General features: G+C 35.0%; 2 protein-coding genes across 7 annotated transcripts in view; both read left to right on the plus strand.

The window, feature by feature from the left end:
• The window catches only part of LOC111870100 (zinc finger protein 501), a 10,963-nt gene extending 5,557 nt beyond the window's left edge, over positions 1-5,406 (plus strand). For both annotated transcript variants that reach the window (XM_023862102.2, XM_023862103.1), the window contains exon 4: positions 2,582-5,406. In XM_023862102.2, coding sequence (XP_023717870.1) covers positions 2,582-3,568 — 987 coding nt within the window. In that variant the 3' untranslated portion in view covers positions 3,569-5,406. The remainder of the gene's footprint in view (positions 1-2,581) is intronic.
• Positions 5,407-10,605: 5,199 nt separating this feature from the next.
• On the plus strand, positions 10,606-22,553 carry LOC111870108 (oocyte zinc finger protein XlCOF20). Of its 5 annotated transcripts, none has more exons than XM_023862124.2 (4): positions 10,606-10,858; positions 17,014-17,184; positions 17,773-17,906; positions 20,302-20,949. In XM_023862124.2, the coding sequence occupies exons 1-4, from the start codon at positions 10,787-10,789 to the stop codon at positions 20,369-20,371; spliced, it is 447 nt and encodes a 148-aa protein (XP_023717892.1). In that variant the 5' UTR covers positions 10,606-10,786; the 3' UTR covers positions 20,372-20,949. The 5 variants fall into 5 exon arrangements, with proteins under 5 accessions (XP_023717892.1, XP_023717894.1, XP_023717890.1 ...); XM_023862126.2 differs by having other exon boundaries at positions 17,014-17,067; XM_023862122.2 differs by having other exon boundaries at positions 10,849-10,918; positions 20,302-22,553.
• The last annotated feature ends 274 nt before the right edge of the window (positions 22,554-22,827 follow it).

Genomic DNA, 22,827 nt, shown 5'->3' on the forward strand with positions numbered 1-22,827 from the left:
AATAATAATAATAATAATAATAACAATAATATAAACACACACACACACACACACACATGATGTACAAGGCAGTGACTTATTTTTGTGTCTAATTCCTTCTGCTAGTGTAGCTGTACATTCTGTGAAAATATAAGTGCTAAAAGTATGTTTGAAAAATTGTCATTTATAAAACTGGAAAAATAATCAATTACAAGAGTGTGTTAATAAATGTATACCCTTCTCAATATTTTGCCCAAATATTTTTGTACTCTGTACATTTTAATCTCTTTGTCAGTAGTAAAAAAGCATTTCCTTACCTTTCCCATCTTCTCATGGAATATGATGTTTTACCAACATTTGGGCTTTTACAGTACCATGCACATTTCTTATTATAATGCCAAATATACGTAGGTCGTACTGAAAGTCATGAGCAACAATTTTTTGTAAAGTAACATGCTTTATTATTGACAAACCAAATACACCACTTCAATCTACATACCTTTCTTTATTTTTCCACGTAATTGCCACTTCTTTGTACACATTTCTCCCAGCGTTCTGGGAGTTTGAAAATTCCCCTTCTGTAAAATTTGTTCCAGCCATCCGAAGACACCGACGCACTGCTTTCTGAATTCAACGTGCTTATGGAAGTGTGTGTATGTGTGCGAGCAATATTTGAAGATGGGTGAAACATTTTAAAGATGGGAACACCAGCATCGAAGATGAGCCTTGGAGTGGTCGTCCTCAAACAGCCTCAACTGAACGCAACAAGGAAAGAGTGGATGAGATCATTCAAGATGTCAGGCGTGTGACTGTGCACACAATAGCCCGAAAACTTGGAATAGGGCACAGTGCAGTACAGGTGATGATCGAAAGCTTGGGCTATAGGAAAGTTCGTGCTCGTTGGGTTCCACGGTTATTGACCGAAGACCACAAAGGTCACATTCGAAGCAATTGCAAAGATGGGGTGGGAAGTTCTTCCACACCCCTTCTATAGCCCTGATCTGGCACCCTCTGACTACCATCTTTTCGGATTTGTGAAGGATCAGCTGCGTGGACAACGTTTTGAGACAAGGGAGACAATTCGGAAAGCAGTGTGTCAGTGTCTTCAGATGACTGGAACAGAATTTTACAGAAGGGGAATTTTCAAACTCCCAGAATGCTGGGAGAAATTTGTACAAAGAAGTGGCGATTATGTGGAAAAATAAAGAAAGGTCTGTAGATTGAGGTGGTGTATTTGGTTTGTCAATAATAAAGCATGTTACTTTACAAGTAATTGTTGCTCATGACTTTCAGTATGACCCTCGTAGATTTGATACTCTCTTTTAACAGTGAACCCCAATAAACACCTGGGTACATTTTCTTATGATTGTAGAATATAGTTTTGTATTTGAAGTCTTGACAACACTGCTTAGAATCACAATAATTACATTGTCATATATTTCATGTATGAAGCTGGTTTGCACATTATTCCACATTTGTTGATGTTGCTAAACTACAGTCAGGGTACCTGAATGTAACGTTATTGTTAAAAATCCTTCATTATTAAACGGACAGTTCAAGGTGGACCTGAGTTTTACAGTATATACATTTACCAAATATGTTCTTTGTCATTTTTCATACCTTTTTGGGCATAATCAGTGTCATTTATTGCAGAAACTGAATTGTGGAAATATTCTGTTTTGTTACTTTGATAACAGTTCTCATTAGACCTAATACTAAATAGGGTGATGGTAAGAGAGTTGTTGCTGGATAGGCAATAAACAGCTTATTGGTAATACTGTGTAAAGACGTAAATCACTTTTCTTTGTTTTATTTTTTGTGATGCCTGAGAAATGTGTGAAATAAAATTTCCTGTATTTTTGTATGATTAAGTGTGTTTGAAAAAAAGATTATAAAAGTTGGATTTTTGTTTCATGTAGCACCTATTAGACTGACCAAATTATATTCACCTGTTTAAATTAGATAAATTGATTTCAAATGGCATGCTGTATCCAGAGATGGTTCTTACCAAATTTTCCTTATCCACGTCATGTTTTGTGAAGAGAATAGAGGATGGAAAGGGCCTGTACATATGTGTATGTCTCCATGTTTCATCTCCAGGCCACTTGACATTCACAGAAATTTCATGTGAGATGTTTTTGAATAAACTACACTTTGTCTGCGACAGTACTCTATAATCCTTTCTTCAGTTGAAGTTGAAATCAGTTTTTCACATTCTAAATGGCTCTTTGTCCAAAATAATTGGAACATGACATTACACATAGAGTTTTGTTTAAAACAATTTTTCAGTGTACTGTCACAGAATACAAGGAAATAAAATTTGTCTCCATGCAGTATCATATTTGAGATCTTCATTGCTTATGCAACAGTAAGTTTGAATTTTAAGTAATCATCAGGACACATATAAAATTACAAGTAGTGTTTCAGGAAGCTGTGAACTCTGAAATGGGGTAGATCATTCCACTCTTTTTGGTTTCACACTTGAAAGAAAGTGGTGGATTTGTAAACACATTACATGATGGGACTTTGAATTCTTTATCTACTTTTTGACAAAAACAAACTTGCTATACTTTTATTGTACAGTTTGCTATTTATCTTTCAGCATATGGGTTGTGATGAATCTCAGAGAGTGGCAAATATCAGAGGTGAAAGCAGTAGCAACGCAACCACTAATGACACTGTACAGAAGGAAACAACTGTAAAGAAAAAGAAGAAGAAATCAAAATTACCACTGGAGAAGAACTATATATGTACTGTATGTAACAAGGCATTTGCTCTACCATACCTGTTGAGGAAGCACAGCACTATACATTCAGGAGTGAAACCTTATGAATGTGCAGTGTGTAAGAAACATTTTCTGCAGAAAGCTCATCTTGACAGACACCAAGTTGTGCACACAGGCGAGCGACATCATTGTAGTGTGTGTAGCAAATCATTCTCACAGTTAAGTACCATGCACCAGCACATGAGGTTACACACTGGTGAACAAGTTCACCAATGTCCTGACTGCCATAAATTTTTCCCTGTGAAAGCAAAACTTGATCAGCATTCTATAGTGCACACTGGTCAGAAAATATATCAGTGCACACTGTGCAAAAAGTTATTTAAGTACAAGGTTGCACTTGACCGACACATAAAAATGCACAACAGAGATGGACATCTGTGCTCCATTTGTAACAAAGTATTTGCTACACAGAGCCACTTGGAACGTCATGTTAGAGTGCATACAGGTGAAAAACCGTTCAATTGTGAAGTTTGTGGCAGAGCCTTCAGTAGCAAGTACAATTACCAGCAACATCTTGTAGTTCATAGTGGTGAGAAACCATTTATTTGTAACATCTGTAACAAAGCTTATACCAAACGTAGCAAATTGAAGAATCACATTCATGTTCATCATACGGAGAAAATATATGCATGCCCATTTTGTCAGTTGAAGTTCCCTTCACAGTTATCACTTGAACGCCATGTACTATATTTACATAATTTAGGAGATCCTGCAAAATTCAGAAATTTACCACCAGATTTTGATGAAGTAGGAAGCAGCAATATGGTAAAATACTCAACAGGAAACGAAGGAAACCCAGTATAATTTAAATATAATTCTTATTAATTTTAGCAGTTTTGTACATCAATATCACATTTGTATAAAATGCCATTCAGGTATTTTAAATTTAAGAACTAAATGTGATTGAAGTACAGTTAAATAATTTTGTTTCATTTTTATAGAGTTCTTGTTAGGTGAAATTGATTTGTGGACCATTCTGGAATTACTTTCACTATACAGAATCTTACATGTTCAAATGTGAATAAGAAAAAACAAACCTCTGCCAATGGAAATTCTCATGGATTCTTGTATCATGTGTTAAGGGAAAAGTCTCACATTTTATAATACATTGCCTTCATTGTCTGGAAACATACTTGTATAACAGTGGCAACTAATCTGAGTGACTGAATTCAGTTTCAGGTCTCTCCTAACGGTAGTGTACCACAACCAACAGTGTCGCCTGTTGCGTAATCATTCACAGACCAGTATTGTAGTAGAAATATCTTTTTTTAATCAGCTGTTAATGGCAAGATAAACTGCTTGTGTAGTACCATGATTAGTGGTGTTGCAGTGAGTCATTCTCAAGTTTCCTGTTCAGTGATTCATTTTTATGGATTGCATACCCTGGTTCCAGTCAGCTCATAAACAAAATAAAACTCTGAAGAGATTCATGCAGTCCCATGCACTGCTTCTGCTCAGCTCATGTCATGAAATGAACTGTTGTGTTATTAGATGAGAGTATTAAATTTCCCATATCTTGCCAAGAGGGATGGCTGGTCATATGAATAAAAGTATATGATTTTATTCTAGAAGTCAGCATGATTATGCCCTGTATGAACTAGCTCCATGGATTTTAATAGAAGGCATTCTGGTCTGTCACACTGTTTGGCCAATCAAGTTAACAACATTGAGTGTGTTCAATTTGGTTAAGTTACATAAATATCTTTATATGTTTTTTTTTTGAGAGACCATCATCAGAATCTGCTCCACACATGAGAAAGTGCTTTACAGTTATAAAGGTCAGCTGTTCACCAATTCTACTCCCATAGAGTCGATTAATTACATTAAAAATGGAAGTTATTCAGTACATCAGTTTTTGATTTTGTAGTGTACATCTACATAATGAAGAGTTCTGTCATTAGCGACGTAACAGCTGTAGCCTGGTGAAAGTAAACTGGCATTTTGGAGTTACTTACCATTTCATCTTCAGGGTTGAAAAGTAAGCCAAGCAAGAAACCAGCATGAAGCAGGTGGATAACAGAGCTCTTGGTTGGCTTACTTTTCAACCCTGAAAATGGAGGCAGTATTCTTCTCTGAAATGTCAGTTGACTTCCACAGGACTATTTAGTGTTATGGTCCAAATGACAAAACTTCATTGCCGCTGCTGTTAAAATCTCAAATCTGACACAGCAGTTCGTATAGATAAGTACCTGCAAAATCAACTAAATTACAATTTTGCTTTCTCATCGAAAGGAACCCACATATATCCTGGTAACGCAGCAAGTAATTAATGGGCTCTCTGTATTGATGAATCAATTTATTGGACAATCACCAAGCGGATCTGCAAGTACTTATAACACTTCAAAAGGTTACTTGAACAATAACACACAAAGTCTTCAACACTTCTACTCTTAGATGCTCCTTGTATGAATTTGGTGAGCAGGTCTGTACCCAGTCTGTTCTCTTCTGTATTGTTCTTTGACTGGGCTCCTACTACTTGGTAGGACTCTTCAGTGTCTGATCTTGTAGTCTGTTTCTCCCTGAGGTAGGTTTTGGTTGAACCGTATAGAGATTACCATCTCCAATGGTTCCTACTTCACATATCTTTTGTTGATGTGCAGACAACTTTTACCTATCCGTTGTAATGGAAACGTTTCTATATATGATGCCTAGGACTCGATGTCTCTGTCATAAGCTCGGAGACATGTTTCAACAAGCCATTAGCTAGCAATGGATATACATGTCACAATATGTTAAGTGGCACCATGAAACCTGAACAGTTGAATTTGTCATTATCCATAATCTTTATTTAAATATTTATTGGACAGATTGATATGCTACAAAATAAAAAACAAAAAACAATGGTTTTCATGCATTCATATGTTAAAGAACAGATGGATGAGTTGAAACAAATGTAGCATTGTCATGCAGACAGAAAATCATGTGATGGGGAGAATCCAGGTTATATTGAAAAATTTAGTTTGTTATTCAACTGGAGGGACACATTATGTAAAAATGAACATAAACTCTGCATTAACAAGAATGGCACATGCTTTTGCTGAGTTCCCTTATATTTAACAATTGAACAAAATGAATTTTATTTAGTTGGCATTTATGAATCTACTTATGTGAAGTGTTCACTTTCTGCACAGTAATGTCACCAGCAGTGTAGTGTATTTAGTTAAGTAAACAGTCTGTGTATGTACGGTAATGCCTAGTTGTTTGGCATTTAACTCATTTTCTATCCATGTTAAGGTTTTTATTGCATCACTGTGTGGAGTATATAATTTACAATCTCAAATCTTCACTAAATATGTTTATTGTGTGAATATAATTTAATTGCAAAAGAAATTATTTCTTTTCTTTCTCATTCTTTTTTATTTATCCAAAAATTTTCCTTCAAGAATGTTAATGTGGCCTTTTTACTCATCTTTAAATATAAAGAAATTGAATAGTTCCCCAAAAAAGTTGTAAATTGTGTATTATATCATATTATATTATACAACTATGGTGTGTATATATTTCTGTTAAATACAATTTTAATTGTTATTATCGCATCATTTCTAAACCCTTATCACCCGTACACTTTACCATGAAGCTGAACTTCCATAATTTATAATGCAAGATCTGTATTGATGCAACTGATGGCTGTGTTGACAGCAAATATATATTTATATAGTGAGCACAGATCTGCAATTTAATATGCTAATAAAATTCATTATTATGGTTATGATTAAAAATACATAAAAATATAGAAATATGAATAATATAATGGTATAAAAGTATTAATTGCACATTGTATTTAAAATTCTGGTTAGATGTTGTTTTTATGCACTGTACGGTGTTACAACCCAAATGATCATTTATTAACATTTCGATTGAAGAAATGTAAAGTTTTTTCTTGAGCGCACACTTGTGATCAGTATAGCCATGCACAGCATTATTAGCAACATGGCACCAGTGTTTTTATTCAGTTTGCTAAAATCATGGACACACATTCTTCATGAAAGAAATCCTGAAATAAAATAAAACATATATATAAAAATTAGATTTCGTAAAATACATACTATGTAGCAAAATCTTAGCACATCATATTAGGTTATTTACTAATGAAATTGCCTTTGCAAACTGGAATATGTTATATTCATTACAGAGAAACAGATTATGTATGCTTGGACATTTCATTGCAGATAAAATAAAAGAGACTGATGTATGATTCTGGGGCAGCCAATCACTGAGAGGTGTGAGGTCAGGTCACACCATTATTTACCACCTTGATATGCAGGTGGTCCCTGCTATGTGAGTCCTCATTAACTGAGTCTCTGTGCTTTCATGGCCAAGAAACTGAAGAAATGTACAAAGTCCCACGCTTAATGTGGTTTCCTTTTTAGAACTGCTGGTTTACTGAAGTGGAAGATGATGTATATTTACTGGATTCTCACTACCAATCAAGTAATGAGGACCTGGCAGAATTAGATCAATTGACAATGGAAAAAATTAGAGCCACTGCTGCTGCTGCTGCTGATGATGATGATGATGAAGTGGAAATTCGCAAAGAGAAGGGGTTAACATCGAATGGCCTACGAGAAGTTTTTGAGAAAGTTGATGAAATTGTTGATTATTTCAAAGATAATGATCCTTTTTATAACAGCAGCAGATTTTGAGCAAGGAATAAAGGTTCTTCTTTCACCTTATCAGACAATATTACATGAAAATTTATATAGAGAGAAGCAGACAACCCTTGATTCCTTCTCCTAAAAAGCGAGTCAATGAAAAATCAGTCATGGGAAAAGACCATAATGACCAATAATAACCCTCTACCAGGACCCTCTGGTTTCCAGGCACTTGTTATTGTGGAAGAGGATGAGATGGCAGGGGATAGTCCACTTAGTCTTTCCGTCTTCTTTGTTTTCCAATTATCCCTAAACCAGCAAGCCACCCACCATTCATTCAAGCAAGCCCATCTGCTTGACATTTCAAGGTAAGAAAAAGGATATGTGTGATTGAACTTAGTTATGATAAAGTCTATAATTGGTCCTTTTACATATGGTTTTCCTTAGGTATGAGTGTCACTTTTAGTGTTATATGTATTTAAATTGTACTCCTTTGTATTTTTTATGTATATAGAGTATTTAACATGTTTTTTTCCCCATTGGTATGGTTGTCATTACCTGCTTTACCATCCAAATTAAACCATAATTACTTTAACTCTTACAAAAATTTGGTCCTTGTTATAAGTCAATTCACTATCAATGGTCAATTTTTGGCCCCCACTATCCACTTTAAATAAGGGCCGCCTGCATAAAAAGTAGTTCATGAATTTCTGATGTGTCTGTATTTTATTGTATGGCATAAAACGATGTTTCTAACTCTGTAGAGATGATGCTTGTTTTGAAAGGTTTGTGGAGGGCCTTGCCTCGTGGGCCCTATCTTTAGCATGTAAATTACTTCCACTTATTTCTGGAACTCAATAGATGTCATGCCTTCCTCTTAAAAGTCAGATCCATTGTCACTTGAGCCAGAAGATCATGGACCTTCATAGAATTCTGAACATTTTTGTGTTTCTCCCACTTGGGTCAACATCTCTCCTGCTATAGGTCTACACATCCACTCCCCCCATACACCTTCATGGTGTAGTGTTTCATTAGTTAAGCTCACAGATAACTTTACCTTTTACAGGTAATTAACGGTTGATATATTGCACACGCACACACACACACACACACATGCAAAAACATGTTTTGTGCTTGCTGGATCATTTTGACCAAAAAGCCTGTAATAAGACTATAGTTGAAAGTTTGTTAGAAACCCTGTTTTCATGTCAAAGAAAAGTTAATGTGTCAGTGAAGTATTATTATATCATTGATGAGCTTAAGATGAACAATATCTCAACATGTAAGGAACCTATTATATCAAGTCAAAAATATTATGTAGACATAGGTCTTTTAATAGAAGAAAAAGGAAAAGTAATACAAAACATATTTCAAAGTACTGAACTTCCCATTAGATTCAATAAACAAAGCAAAATAGTAGATATCAATTCCAGTGACAGCTCTTTTTAAATGAACCAAATGAGCAGGATCTCCCTCCTTGCACCTCATGATGGAATGTACCTAGTTTCTGAAACAGTGTCCCAGACATAGGATAACACAAAGTCGTTATATCAATGCACTTACAAAAATAGATTTACCTGCACAAGTAGAAAACGGAGAATTATTTAAGGCTATTTAAGAATACAAAACTAAGGACAGCTTTTGAAACAAAAAATAACGTTGAAAACAATTTACAATATAAACCACAAAGCATATTCCTTTATAATAAATATGGCATATATCAACATGTCAACAATATGAGAAGGTATATGTTGGAAAAATTGGACATAATTATGAAACCAGGTACAAAAAGCATGTAAATGCACCAAGAAACAAAGTTCAGGTAATGCTTCACATGTATTGAACACAAGTCTGTCTTATAGCATTTTTTAATAATTCAATGGAAATTGCACAAAGTAACAAAAGGGACAGGTCAGACTTACTGGGTTTTTTGGACTTTGTTCATTGTCAGGTATTCTAGAAATTAGATAAGTTTTGGGAACTGGATCTGTTTCCATCCTCAGGTGTGGGGGAGGGGGGGGAAGACACTGACTCAGTTGGGTCCCTTAGAAAGAGCTCAATCCAGTGAAGGCACCTACTCAGTTGGGTCCCTTAGAGAGAGCTAACCTCAATCCAGTGACTTGAGTTAGCTCTTTCTAAATGACCCAACTGAGTTGCTGTCTTCCTCTCTTCCCTCACCTAAGAACAGAAACAAATCCAGTTTCTGAAACGTTGCATTTTCTAGATTCTAGAATACCGGACGATGGACAAGGTTCAGAAACCCAGTAATTGTGAGTGTTACACACCATCATCAGAACCATTTAGAAAAGGGATAATATTTTAAGTGTACTAGGAGGGTTTACCTTTGTAAATTTTGGAAAGAGTACACACTTAACAAATATGATACTGGCATACAGAACACTTCATGCCTTTCCATACCAGTATACCATTAAGACTGCCTCACCCAGTCCATATCTTTGCTCATAGCTGGATCGACAATCCAATATACCAATATTTTATTTATTTGCAGCTTATTTAATGATGCTGCCCATAACTCAGACCATATATGAAGGTAAAGCTGTCCCTGTGCTTAATTAATTAAGCACTACATCATGCATGCACAGATACTACACTGGGGGATTTTGCTGAAATCTATTGACTGGCTGCAGTTTGGGCTAAAATCATACATACATCTGCGTTTCAGGATATTCATAAGTGCAATTTGCACTGAATATGAAACATGTCACAAGCTTTACAAACAACAATACATCTTTACAATTCCAAAATGCCATATCACAATAACAAACAAACATAAATGCAAAAAAGTGCATATAAACAAATACATAAAATACAGATTATATTTACACTTAATGTCTATATTGATGCCTACTGTGGGACATCCATCAGTCAGCATGCACTCCCCTTCTATTCCTTAGCTGTTGATCCCGACAGAAGAGCAAAAATTCATCAACAGTATATGACAGATTATGTATTAGGACATCCCTTATTTCTTTTATAAACTGTTTTTATCATGTACTAAATCAGTTAAATAATCAGACTGTTAAATATTATTATACTCATGCGATGGACCCCTTTCTGCCTCATTGCGAGATGTGATTGTAGGACATGTAAATTTCTTTCGTGTCTTGTCGGTCTCTCATAAATTGAATAATTAAAAGTAAAATACTCCAAGTTATTTATCATAAAAGTCATCGAGGATAAAATATATTGGGAGACCAATGTTAATATATTTAACTTTATAANTGTGTCGTTTCGTAACACGAGAGCATCATAGCTGACGTTCAAGAATCGAAAATCTTGCAGGTAATAGCAGTGCGAGAGGAACAAATTTTTACGCCATACGTGTATTTTCTAAATTCATATATTAATGTTGTATAATTGACTCTTGAAATGTTTTGTATAATTCCATCCTGCCCCCAAATGGTATAACATGGTGAACATGGTCATCACTCCTCTGAAACACAGTCGGCTTAGGTCCTGCCATTGCGGCATGGAGAACGTGGTAAGTGGAATCATTTAAATCTGTAGAAACAAACAGCAACGACTTTTATCTTTCTAGAGGGTAATTATGTTTTTATAATGATTTGTTTAATACGCTACTTAGATTCAAGGCCTGAACGTGTGACGTGATATTTAATGCGCTTGAAAATATTTATATGTGGACGTAGTGTACAAATTTGGTGTGTTGGGAAGGAGTGTGTATGATTTTGTGACACAAACCTGTAAATTATGCCCATTAATATAAATAAAATATGTCGGATGTGTATGTGTTCGGAAAATTTGTTGCTCCTACTCGTTGGAAATTCGGAAAATTTACGTGACAGAATACAAACCATTTCTTTTGTAATAGAGGTTAGTAGTTTAATGTCTGTGGCTCAAATGGGGTTTTGCAGCAAGTGATTCAGGGCTTTTAATCGAGTTTTAACGGTTCTTATGGGTTGTTAATCATTTGTTGTCTATTAGGTCTATTAGCGTGTTCTCGATAAAAACTTGGATGAAACCGAAGATTTGTATAAGAATTATTAATGGTAGAACTACAGGGAAGCAATTTGGTGGCTGTGCCAGGACATGACCTATCTGTTATGTTGCAATATCAGCGTTAATTGCTGCCTTTCCTTCTTTCTCAGTTCTATCATTCACATCATTTGCCACATGATGTGCAAAGGGGCTCTATATATCAGTAGATGATGTAAAAGTTTGTGACGGTGGTATATTGATACAATTACTGACTTTTTGGAAATTCTCCATCATCTTGTTTTTTTTTTTTTTTTTTTTTTTTTTTTTTTTTTTTTTTTTTTTTTTTTTTTTTTTTTTTTTTTTTTTTTTTTTTTTTTTTTTTTTTTTTTTTTTTTTTTTTTTTTTTTTTTTTTTTTTTTTTTTTTTTTTTTTTTTTTTTTTTTTTTTTTTTTTTTTTTTTTTTTTTTTTTTTTTTTTTTTTTTTTTTTTTTTTTTTTTTTTTTTTTTTTTTTTTTTTTTTTTTTTTTTTTTTTTTTTTTTTTTTTTTTTTTTTTTTTTTTTTTTTTTTTTTTTTTTTTTTTTTTTTTTTTTTTTTTTTTTTTTTTTTTTTTTTTTTTTTTTTTTTTTTTTTTTTTTTTTTTTTTTTTTTTTTTTTTTTTTTTTTTTTTTTTTTTTTTTTTTTTTTTTTTTTTTTTTTTTTTTTTTTTTTTTTTTTTTTTTTTTTTTTTTTTTTTTTTTTTTTTTTTTTTTTTTTTTTTTTTTTTTTTTTTTTTTTTTTTTTTTTTTTTTTTTTTTTTTTTTTTTTTTTTTTTTTTTTTTTTTTTTTTTTTTTTTTTTTTTTTTTTTTTTTTTTTTTTTTTTTTTTTTTTTTTTTTTTTTTTTTTTTTTTTTTTTTTTTTTTTTTTTTTTTTTTTTTTTTTTTTTTTTTTTTTTTTTTTTTTTTTTTTTTTTTTTTTTTTTTTTTTTTTTTTTTTTTTTTTTTTTTTTTTTTTTTTTTTTTTTTTTTTTTTTTTTTTTTTTTTTTTTTTTTTTTTTTTTTTTTTTTTTTTTTTTTTTTTTTTTTTTTTTTTTTTTTTTTTTTTTTTTTTTTTTTTTTTTTTTTTTTTTTTTTTTTTTTTTTTTTTTTTTTTTTTTTTTTTTTTTTTTTTTTTTTTTTTTTTTTTTTTTTTTTTTTTTTTTTTACGTTTTGGAGACCGGGCGCTCACCATCCTCCGGTAAAAGCCTATTGAGTAGGGCCCAGTCGATAGAACTAATCCCTGTCTCCAGACACAAGACAGGATATTTAAGCCAAATGCAACATAAATCAGCAACAGGAGTTAAGACAAGCATTACAAAACTTCACGTACATGACACCATGGCTCAAGCTTTTGCCTGAGGATGGAGACATAGTCCAGTCTCCAAAACGTTTTTAAATAAGAAAAGCTGGTCGATGGATAATGTTTAAGAAGTCGGTAATTTTAGTAGAGAAGAGTGCAGTACCCTGGAGCAGACCAGATACTGCTACTTTCTGGTAATGTATGAAATGAATAGTATTATATAGTGTTAGAGTGGCCCATTATTAGAACTGAAACTAGTTAGTGATTATGTGAAGTCTGTAGGATTTGAGGTTTTCACTGGTTACTATGAAGAATGCCATGTTGTGGTATGTGGTGCCACATAGATCTTGTTGAACCGACATTTCAGATGAACAGTGACTATGAAGAATGCTGTCTTCTGGGATGTGGCACTGTGTAGATCTTGTATGAACAGACATTGCAGAGGAATGTGTCACCTCCATCTTCAGGGCAGAAAAATCTGTGAGCCACATCCCAGAAGATGGCATTCTTCATGTGAAGTCTAGTTATTTCTTTGCATTTTCAGAAAGGTCTTTGTTGTTAAAAGTAAATTTTATCGGTTACTATACATATCTAACTGTAACACATGTTTTGCTAACTGTCAATATTCGGATTTATGCCAAGTGCCCAAGTCTCTTATGTGAAGGGGGTGGTAAACTTTACAGTTCTGAAATTTGGTAAACATTTATGAGTTTCCTGAACTTGCTAACTTTTTCTTTCACAGTAATGTACTTGTAAACAGATTCATTATAATTCTTCTAGAAGACTAATATTTTGAATATGTAAAAATAAGTAAAGTTGTCCATGTACTTAACTAATTAAACACTACACCATGGAGGCATATGGGAGAGTGGAAGTATAGAGCCACATTTACTTCACCTCAACACTAGTTGGAGGTGAGTGATCAGCTTCACGCCCTGGCCGCTGTACCTGCCATGGAAAAAGCCCCCTCCCTGGTCCCCACTGGATAGGAGGCTGGGTGGGCTCCAGAGCTGGTCTGGATGACATGGAGAAAAGAAAATTCCTGCCTCTACTGGCACTCGAACTCTGGCCCTTCGGTCACCCAGCCCATAGCCAGTTGCTGTATCCATTGCACTATCCTGGCTCCCTGTTTTGAATGTGATAGTTTCTGTGAAAACAGTGTTTATATCCCCCCCCAACAAAAGTGAGAAGATGAGTGAAAAGATAAAATGCTATGTTCACAAATTAGAACAAATAAGGCCAAATCATACCAGGTAACAGTGCTGCCACTGAAGAAATTTCCCTGTCTGCCAAAGAAATTCCCTCAAGACACAGTTTTCAGTACTGCAAGATGTATAAATGAAAAAGTGGCTGTGCCACCATCTGTCACTTGAAATGTAATTAAATCAGCTTCCAAAACCATTCTATCAAAGTTTTAGTGGAAAAGACCATTCTGTTAGCATAAAACGGACTGTTGACTACCAAAATAAACAAAACACCCAAAATTGGTATTTTTGAACAGAACCTTATCATCTTCCAATAACATTAAGATACATACATAACTGTAACCTCAAGATTGGCAGTATTCAGAAGTATAAAACTGTTGACATTGTTATATCTCAGAACATGAGTCTATTTTCTGTCTTGGGAAATGTTCCATAATGCAATTATGGTGATTTTAATTCAAAGTAGTTCAACAATATTTTGATTATATTTTCTGGAAGATGCTTTAGCAAGAGACTGGAGTTATGATGGCAAAGTTATATGTAGTAACTCCAGAAGGAACAGTGAAAGGTGTTTAATCAATAGAGGAATTGTGAGAAAAGTAGCAAAAAATTGTTATCCCAGAGACATCCTTCTGTCAGCACTTTACCATACTGAAAAAAGCAGTTCGTTCACACTCTGAGCTTACAAAGGGAGATGTAATGAAAATTGCTTTTGGTTTTCAAAAGAAAATGAAATAAACATGCCTGATAGGTGGTGTAAAAATAAAATTACTGGAAGCATGTGGCTGCAGGATTTCAGAAATTGGCGCCAAGAATTAAGACTTCAAAAGTCAATGACTTATGTGTGTGCTAGTAGCCATATTATCAGTATTCAAGTTTCTTGAAAGTAGAACTTCAATGAAACAGAAAATTTCACTGAACACATTTCAGCAAAAATAGTATCTCCTGAAAGTGTCCAGGTGGATATTATGACATCTGGTGAAGGTGCATTAATGCTGCAATAATAGTTACTGGCAGTGCTATAGGAAATCATGCCTCAGAAATGTTTATTTTTCTAGACAGTTCATTTGCGATCTCTCTTTCTGAATGGAGCACCAGCAAATTCAGTTGGTGATGCAAGTCATTCTGGATCATCAAACTAAGGACAATATCTGAATATCTGAAGTACTTCTTTGTTACAAATCTGCTCTCAGCTCTTAGTGGATCACCATGAGAAACCTTTGCACTTGTATGATAGAGTTAGATTCAGTGGGACAGCATTTAAAAAATCTTTCACTAAAGTAAATGTTGAAGAGGACCTCACATTGCAGGGGCACATCTTTTGGTGAGATCGTCTTTGGAGGTAATGGATTTTTATTAGCCTATGTTACTGACAGGCAGAAATGAGTAGCATTAATAAAAAATCAGAAATATTGGCAGCTTTTTGTGAGGAATGCACTGAAAGAAGCAGATTTCCTACATTGTCAGTATCTGTTGGATTTTTTTTTTACAAATGCTAAGTACTTACCATGAAGATGAACCAAGAAAAGAAGAAGAAAGTCAAATTGTGACAAAAACGTTTGAAAAAATTGAAAACTGGTCAAGAGAAATCAAGGCAGACAAAGAGACATTACCACTGTTAGGAAAAGAAATAGGGGATTATACTCGTATATATTTGATCTTACAAATGGATATTTGCATTGATTATTTAGTTTTTGTATATTCTTATCTTGATGCTGTGTGATATAATAGAAGAGAGAAGACATCTTTGTCTTTGTATTTATAGTTCAGATACTGACAATGTTATAAAATAAACCCGAAGTAAAATTATGTGAAAATCAGTTATGAATATCAGGTGAATGCTGCACAGCTGACACATTTGTCATAAGAGTTGCCACCATATGATGGAATATGCAGTTGCCTTCCATGCAGGAAATTTGTGGTTCCAGTCTTGATTTTATACCAGATATCCTGACAGAGGTCTTTTATAATTTTCATCAGGAGGTTCTTACCTTTGTTGTCCAGTTAATGGCCTTACTGCAACCAGTGCACTACCAGCTATGAGGCACATACAAATTTTCCCAATGAACAATATGCCTGATGGCTGATAACGTTTGAAACTGAGGGATGTTATTAACTTTGTGGACCACTTGATGGCACTATGTTTCATGGGAGGCAGTGTGGTTCATGTGTGGGAATTTGTTTATGAATTGTCAGCAGTATTGCAGCAGTTATCAGCTCAAATGGCCATTTGCTCTCAGTTGCAGTTAGTGAGCCATGTGGGACATCATGGTGCGGTATACTTTAGAGCACGTGTATTTCAGTATGATACCTATGTGAAACACTTATCAGCTAGAAAGTGTCAGCGAAAATGTTGACGTAAATTTGTGATGAAAGAGTTCCCAGCAGGCAAACAGTTCACAATTTGGTGAATAAACTTAATCAGCAAGACTCTTAATAGAGAATAAACAAAAACTTTAGCACTGAGAGATTAATGAAGAAAAGTTAGACGATGTAGTAACCAAATTTGAACATACACCTAGAAAATGACTGAAATATCTAGCTCAAGAGACTGGAGTGTCAAAGTATAGTGCAAGAATGGCAACAGAGCTACTGAAGCTTAGACCCTATAAAACAACAGTACTTTACACTGTGCTGGTATGTGATCGAGCTAGCAGGGTTCATTTCTGCAGTTGGTTTCTACGGCCTGCTGTTAAAGGTGAAATCAATCTCCAAGTGACATTCTTTTTTGACAAAGTGTGGTTTCACTTGCAGGGATATATAAATATGCAAAATAATGCTATTGGAGTTCACAGAGTCCACATCTAACCCACAAAGTCTTGCTTCATCCAGTGAAAGTTGGTGTCTGGTGTGCTGTAAGTGCAAGAAGGATTGTTGAACTTGCATTTTTTAATGAAACAATTAATTGCAAAACATTTTTACAAGCCATTCTCGGGCAGTTCTTTCCATAGTTAACAGGAGAAGAAAGACTCTCTGGCTGGTGTCAGCAAGACTCCGCTACTGCCCACACTGCACACATGTCTGTGCAGGCTTTGTCCAATGTCTTTGGGGAAAAGAATTATCAGCAGTGGTATTTGGCCAGCACATTCTCCTGATCTTTATTCTTGTAAGCCTGTGTTGTACAGTAGGTTGTATAGACTTGTATCTTGCCCTGAATAATTCATGGTGTGTAATTTCAGATTAATGCCAGAGATGGCCTGCTGTCCCAAGTTTGTCAGCTCTGTGTCCTCCAGGTACATGTTTGCTACAACTTCAAGCTTCAGTATGAGATGTCAGATTTGGCTTTAAAACAGTACTTGTACACTCAACAGTCAAAGGATACAGCAGAGTTCCTGAGATCCAAATGTGTGGTACAGTTGACTCAATACATTTCATTTATCATCTCATAAGTGATCAGTGATATGATAAAATGCTGTTACATAATGTACAATTCCCTTAGATTGTAGTTCATTCCATGACTGTATTGAGACTGGGGGAGGGATGCTTAGAGGTTGAAATTTCCACTGAAATGCCTGTGATGCATGCAAAAGGATTTTCATAAGAAATACAGTTAGGAAAGAATTTCATGATAAATGGATTTGTGTAAGCAGCATAGTTAACTTATGAGGCTGTGTAATTAAATGCAGTTCTCAGTACTGTAGTCTTCTGGGATGTGATGCCATGTAGTTTGGTAGACTATATCAACACTTCAGATAAACCTGGTTCTTCCATCTTCCACCCTAAAGATGGAGGAAGTAGGTTCCTTCCTGCCTCACTACACTGTATCACATCTTCATTCTCACTGCTATGAGGACCTAAAGATTTCATGAAAGTTTTAATTTATCAATTTTCAGAATAAAATTCTAGGTATGATACTCAGCTCACCACACTTAATATAAGGGTTTTATTTCTTGTGTATTTTTGGTTATTTTTATTAAAATATTTCATGCATCATTCAGAAGCCCAAAGAGGAAGGATCTGTAGAAGACACAAGGATGATAGGAAATAAGTTTTGTGATGTGACTGTCATCGCACCTCATTATGTGGGAAATCATGCATCTGAGCAGGCACTGGCAGAGAAAGACCTACTAAGGTAAGATGTTCATTCAACTATCCTCCTCCATTCATGAATATGGAAAATGTCCGTTATGAATATTCTACTTTTGTTTATACCACACTTAAATTATTTATTTATATGTCATATACAGGGTGTCCCAGGAGGAATGGACCAAACTTCGGGAGGGTGTTCCTTAAGTTAAAGTATGCCGATATAACCCAAAACACCTATGTCCAAAGTTGGACGGTTACGGAGATAATGGCCAGAGAAGTGTCAAACTTTGACGGGCGTTGCACACTTGTTGATTACAAAATACATATTAAAACTGGTAGGAATATGTGGATTCTGTAATGTTAATAATGTACGTAACATCAAACTAACTTGTGAATAACATGAAGCCATAAAATTGAAGTACAAAATACTCGCTCGCCATGTCATAATTGTCCTTAGGGTTTCCAAGCACTATACATGACACATGAATGGCAAGCGCTGACGTAACGTGCTGACTGCGCATTCTGATAAAGCCAACTACATACGTACGGCTAGGGTGAATCACGGCACTCAAGGACAAACATAGATAAGGCCTCTCAGCTGAGAGGTACAGTGCGTGGACCTGCCAGAAGACCACACTTTTCTTGGGCCATTATCTCCGTAACCGTTCAACTTTGGCCATAGGTGTTTTGGGTTATATCGGCATACTTTAACATAAGGAACACCCTCCAGAAGTTTGGTCCATTCCTCCTGGGACACTCTGTATGTGTGATTACATAAAAAAATAATGTTCTTGATAGAAATATTTTTAAATAGAAAAGAATTATACCATTTAAGAGTTGGAAAAGAAAAAAATAATTATTTGTATGTATGTAGCATAAGTTATATTTCTCTTGTTCATACCTGTAAATCTAGAGTGTACTTCAAGCAACTTTATTCTCTCATTCATGGAGAGCATCATTTAATGTGATGCAAGAAAAGAATGTTTTGTTTGCACAGCCGGCTAACAGAAAGTTATAGTGAAACAGTATGAAATAATACACGCTTTAGATATGTTACAGTGCTATTGCATTCACGGTGTAGTATGTCATTAGCAGGAAAGTCGCTGTTGATGTCGACATGACATTAACAGTGTTGGTTTAATGACAAATCCAGTATGTATTGTATAAGAAGTACACCAATGTTAATTGTCAAAATGATCACCTACCATCTGTGGCACAGATGATGACTTACGAATATTTGAATATTACACAATATTTAGGATGATAGAAGTCCTGTGTTATAATTTTAATATATATACAGGCAGATTATATGAGAGCCTGGTGCAGATCGTTTTGTTGTTCAGGCAAAAGAACCATGCACAAGTCACATTAGCTCAGCCAACACACACTTGGACATGTGATGTGGTCAGTGAACTAGTAGGCTATGTACATTACTGTTTCTCTTCCTTATTCCCCAGAAAATCATTGAACAGCCATCATGAAGTTAGCATATGTATTGTATACCTTTGCTTCTGCATCAGATATGCTGGTGTTTTATGTTATTTCATGTGTTGAAATGCTGTAAGTGAGTTTGACATTGAAACAATGACTTTCTGTAGAGTCACAGCTATCATAATAAGAAGGAAAGTAAGGAAATCAGCCAGTAAAAGTTTATATTTAGGTACTCTGAAAGTTTTTAACGTTGTGAATAATATTAGACCGACACTGATATTGAAATGTAAGTACTAATTACAGTTCTAAAGTTGCTGCAAATAATTGTCTTCTGTATTTCTCCTTCTTAATTGAGCTTTTAGTCCAGACTTCTTAACTTCATGTGTGCTGTTATTCGTATACCTTCATTTAGAAACTGAACTGAGCTAGGATAGCTGTCATTAGACTGGTTATTGTATAGACTACCAAGATTTGATTCCTAGCACAGACAAGGTTATGTCTCTTCCCTGTCACATCCAAACCACCTGTAATAATTGAATGCCTCGCATACAGTGGTTGCCATATGTTCTTTCCCTGCTCACCTCCATCTAATGCTTAGATTAAGAACACATGACATACTCAGGCATGCGAGCAACTTCAAAATTCATATTCAGTTCATAGCCTTGATAACACTAAATCACATAATCAGAAGCTGTCGCATATAAAATGTGCACAAAGAAAGTTGAGTAGCTGATAAAGCATGGTAATTCTATCTCTTCTTTTATTTTTTTGGTGTATGTTTCAATGAAAGTCAGCGGCATAACTTCAGGTGCATTTCATCATATCTGGCCACTTCATTTTATTGAAAATAATGAACTTGTTCACTTTAGCTTATTGTACTTAAAAATCATTTATTCGTTTGTTGTTTGGGTGTTCATATTTTACATGTCCTCTGTAAACAGTACATAAGTATATATAGCATATATCTATGGATGTAATATACTTTTCATTGTATTATTCATGAACAGCATGCACCAGGATTGGTTCACAATGACAGAAAACCGATGTACAAAGAGAAGTATAATGCAGCTGATATGAGACCTGATGTACAAGTTCCATTGACTTCTGCTACCCAGAACTTTCCTGTGGAGGAAACACCTGTAATTTCAATAGGTGATACGGGTATGTGCCAACATATATACCAGTGGGGACAGATCAGTACAGGATCGCAGTCCAGTGACAGTTCTCAGTACAATTATGGAGAGACACATACTGCATTAAGCTACTGGGACAAACAGTTTGGACAGTCAGGTAATCACACACTTGCAGCTGCTGCCTTGCAGCAGTGGATCATGTCCACTTCAGACAACAGTAATGGCAATACCCCTGAATCTCCAGCTCTGAAGAAACCTGTAGACAGGTTAAAACAAAGTGTGGAGAATGTCAAGTATCATCAGTGTCCTTTATGTGGAAAATCTGTTCAGAGACTTAGTCTTCATATGCGTATGCACACTGGAGATCGGCCGTATCAATGTTCCCAATGTGGACAGCGGTTCACACAATTAGGAAGTCTCAAGAAACACCAGACCCTTCATTCTGAAGAAAAGCCATATCATTGTAATGCTTGTGGTAAATGTTTTAGGTGCAAATCAGATCTGTCATTACATTCTAAACTTCACACTGGTAGGTGTTTTGATTGTTCTTATTGCAGTAAATCGTTCTTAACACAAAAGGCTATCGATAATCACGTGAGAATACATACAGGTGAGAAACCTTACTTGTGCCATGTGTGTGGCATGAATTTTAGCCAGGAAGGGAATCTTTCAATGCATGTAAAAGTTCATACTGGAGAGAAGCCATTTCAGTGTTTGGTATGTAGCAAATTCTTTGCTACAAGAACTCATTTGGAGAAGCATACAAGGACTCATACAGGGGAGAAACCATACACATGTGCAACATGTCACAAGTCATTCAGTGATCGTGGTTATTTCATGAGGCATCTTGCAGTCCACACAGGAGAAAAATCGCATATCTGTAATGTATGTAGTAAAGCATTCACACAAAGAATAAGCCTCAAAAGGCATTCTAGAATACATACTGGTGAAAAGCCATTTGAGTGTGTTATTTGCAGGGAAGCATTTTCCCTGAAACGTGATCTCAAGAGGCATGGTGAAAAAATGCACAATATAGATAAAGCCATAATTCAAATAAAACATCAATTTGCACACATTCAGCATTTTACAAATGATCTAAATGAGCGTTCCATTGACCACAGTCAGTATTAATTGCTTTAGTTCCATAGTCTGTTTTACAACTTGTGGATTGTCATTATCATCTTCACTTCAGGCACAGAATTTTTTCCTAGACATTTAATTTACTGTATCAATTCATTGCATGTCAGCTAAACTGAGTACAGATTACATATCCCATAAACTAGCCTCTTGTGATATTCCAAATGTAAATGTTTTATGACATTACTAGTTGAGTGTAACCACGTGTAGAGTACTTAGAGGTATTAAACCTTTAAGATATGTGTGGTTTATTATAGGAACCTGAGCTGTACAGGTCCAAATACAGATATCCAATATTCCCAGGTTCGGACACTAGACTGTCACAAGCAGATCTGCATGGCTAGCAAGCTGATGGTCAAACACAATGAACATTAATATAAACATGTGAACAGGGAACTGGATGCTGTTTTATGAGTCAACATGACATATTGAACTCACGTGCATAGGAGGTTCTCTCTTCACACTTGGTTTGCAGCAATAAAGTACTATTTCTGTATAGAGAACCATTTGTTCAGTATTCAAATGATGGTGGGTTCAGTCCTGAGTATCTATACCATTAACTTCACAGATTAGGCCTTTTGTCCTGTTCCAACTCCAGGATTAAAATTGGTCATTATGATATTTTTTTAGACCTTCCTGTATTTCAACTTCTTGTCAGTTTGTAGTCTAGAAGTTTTTGCAGTATTTGCTATAGGCCCATTCTTGGAACATACTCATATCACTTGAGTCCTCTGATCTCCATTACTCTCAGTATTTTTTATATTCAGCTTCTGTCTTTTTCTTTGTTGTATTCATCTCAGCAGTTTCATTTCTGAGGCCTTAATCCTCCTCCTGTTGTGCTGTAATGTCCATATTTCACATCCATGTAATGAATTGGAAGAGCTATTGTTTTATAAAAATGTAGAACCATCCATTCTTAAAAAAGGTAAAGGTATCCCTGTGTCAGGCTGTCAAGGCCCATAGGGTTGTGAAATGTTGAGGTTCCCACGTTTTCTAGACAGTCGGCTCATAGATGGCGGTAAGGCTCAAAGCCTTGCGTGCCAGCTGCCCTTTACCCCAAAGAATATTCGTGGTACTCATTTCTGTTAGAGGCTGAGTCGACCCTAGGGCCATAGTACAGCTGGAAAGATTAGGTCAATTGAAAAATCCACCTCATCGAGATTCGATCCTGTGACCTTCCGGCTTGTAGCATACTGTATCCATTCTTACTTTCCTGAATCTAGTTTGTTTTGTTGTTCCTAATGGTTGCTGGAATTTATGTGA

This window comes from Cryptotermes secundus, unplaced genomic scaffold (genome assembly GCF_002891405.2).
Source record: "Cryptotermes secundus unplaced genomic scaffold, Csec_1.0 scaffold545, whole genome shotgun sequence".
Taxonomy (NCBI): domain Eukaryota; kingdom Metazoa; phylum Arthropoda; class Insecta; order Blattodea; family Kalotermitidae; genus Cryptotermes; species Cryptotermes secundus.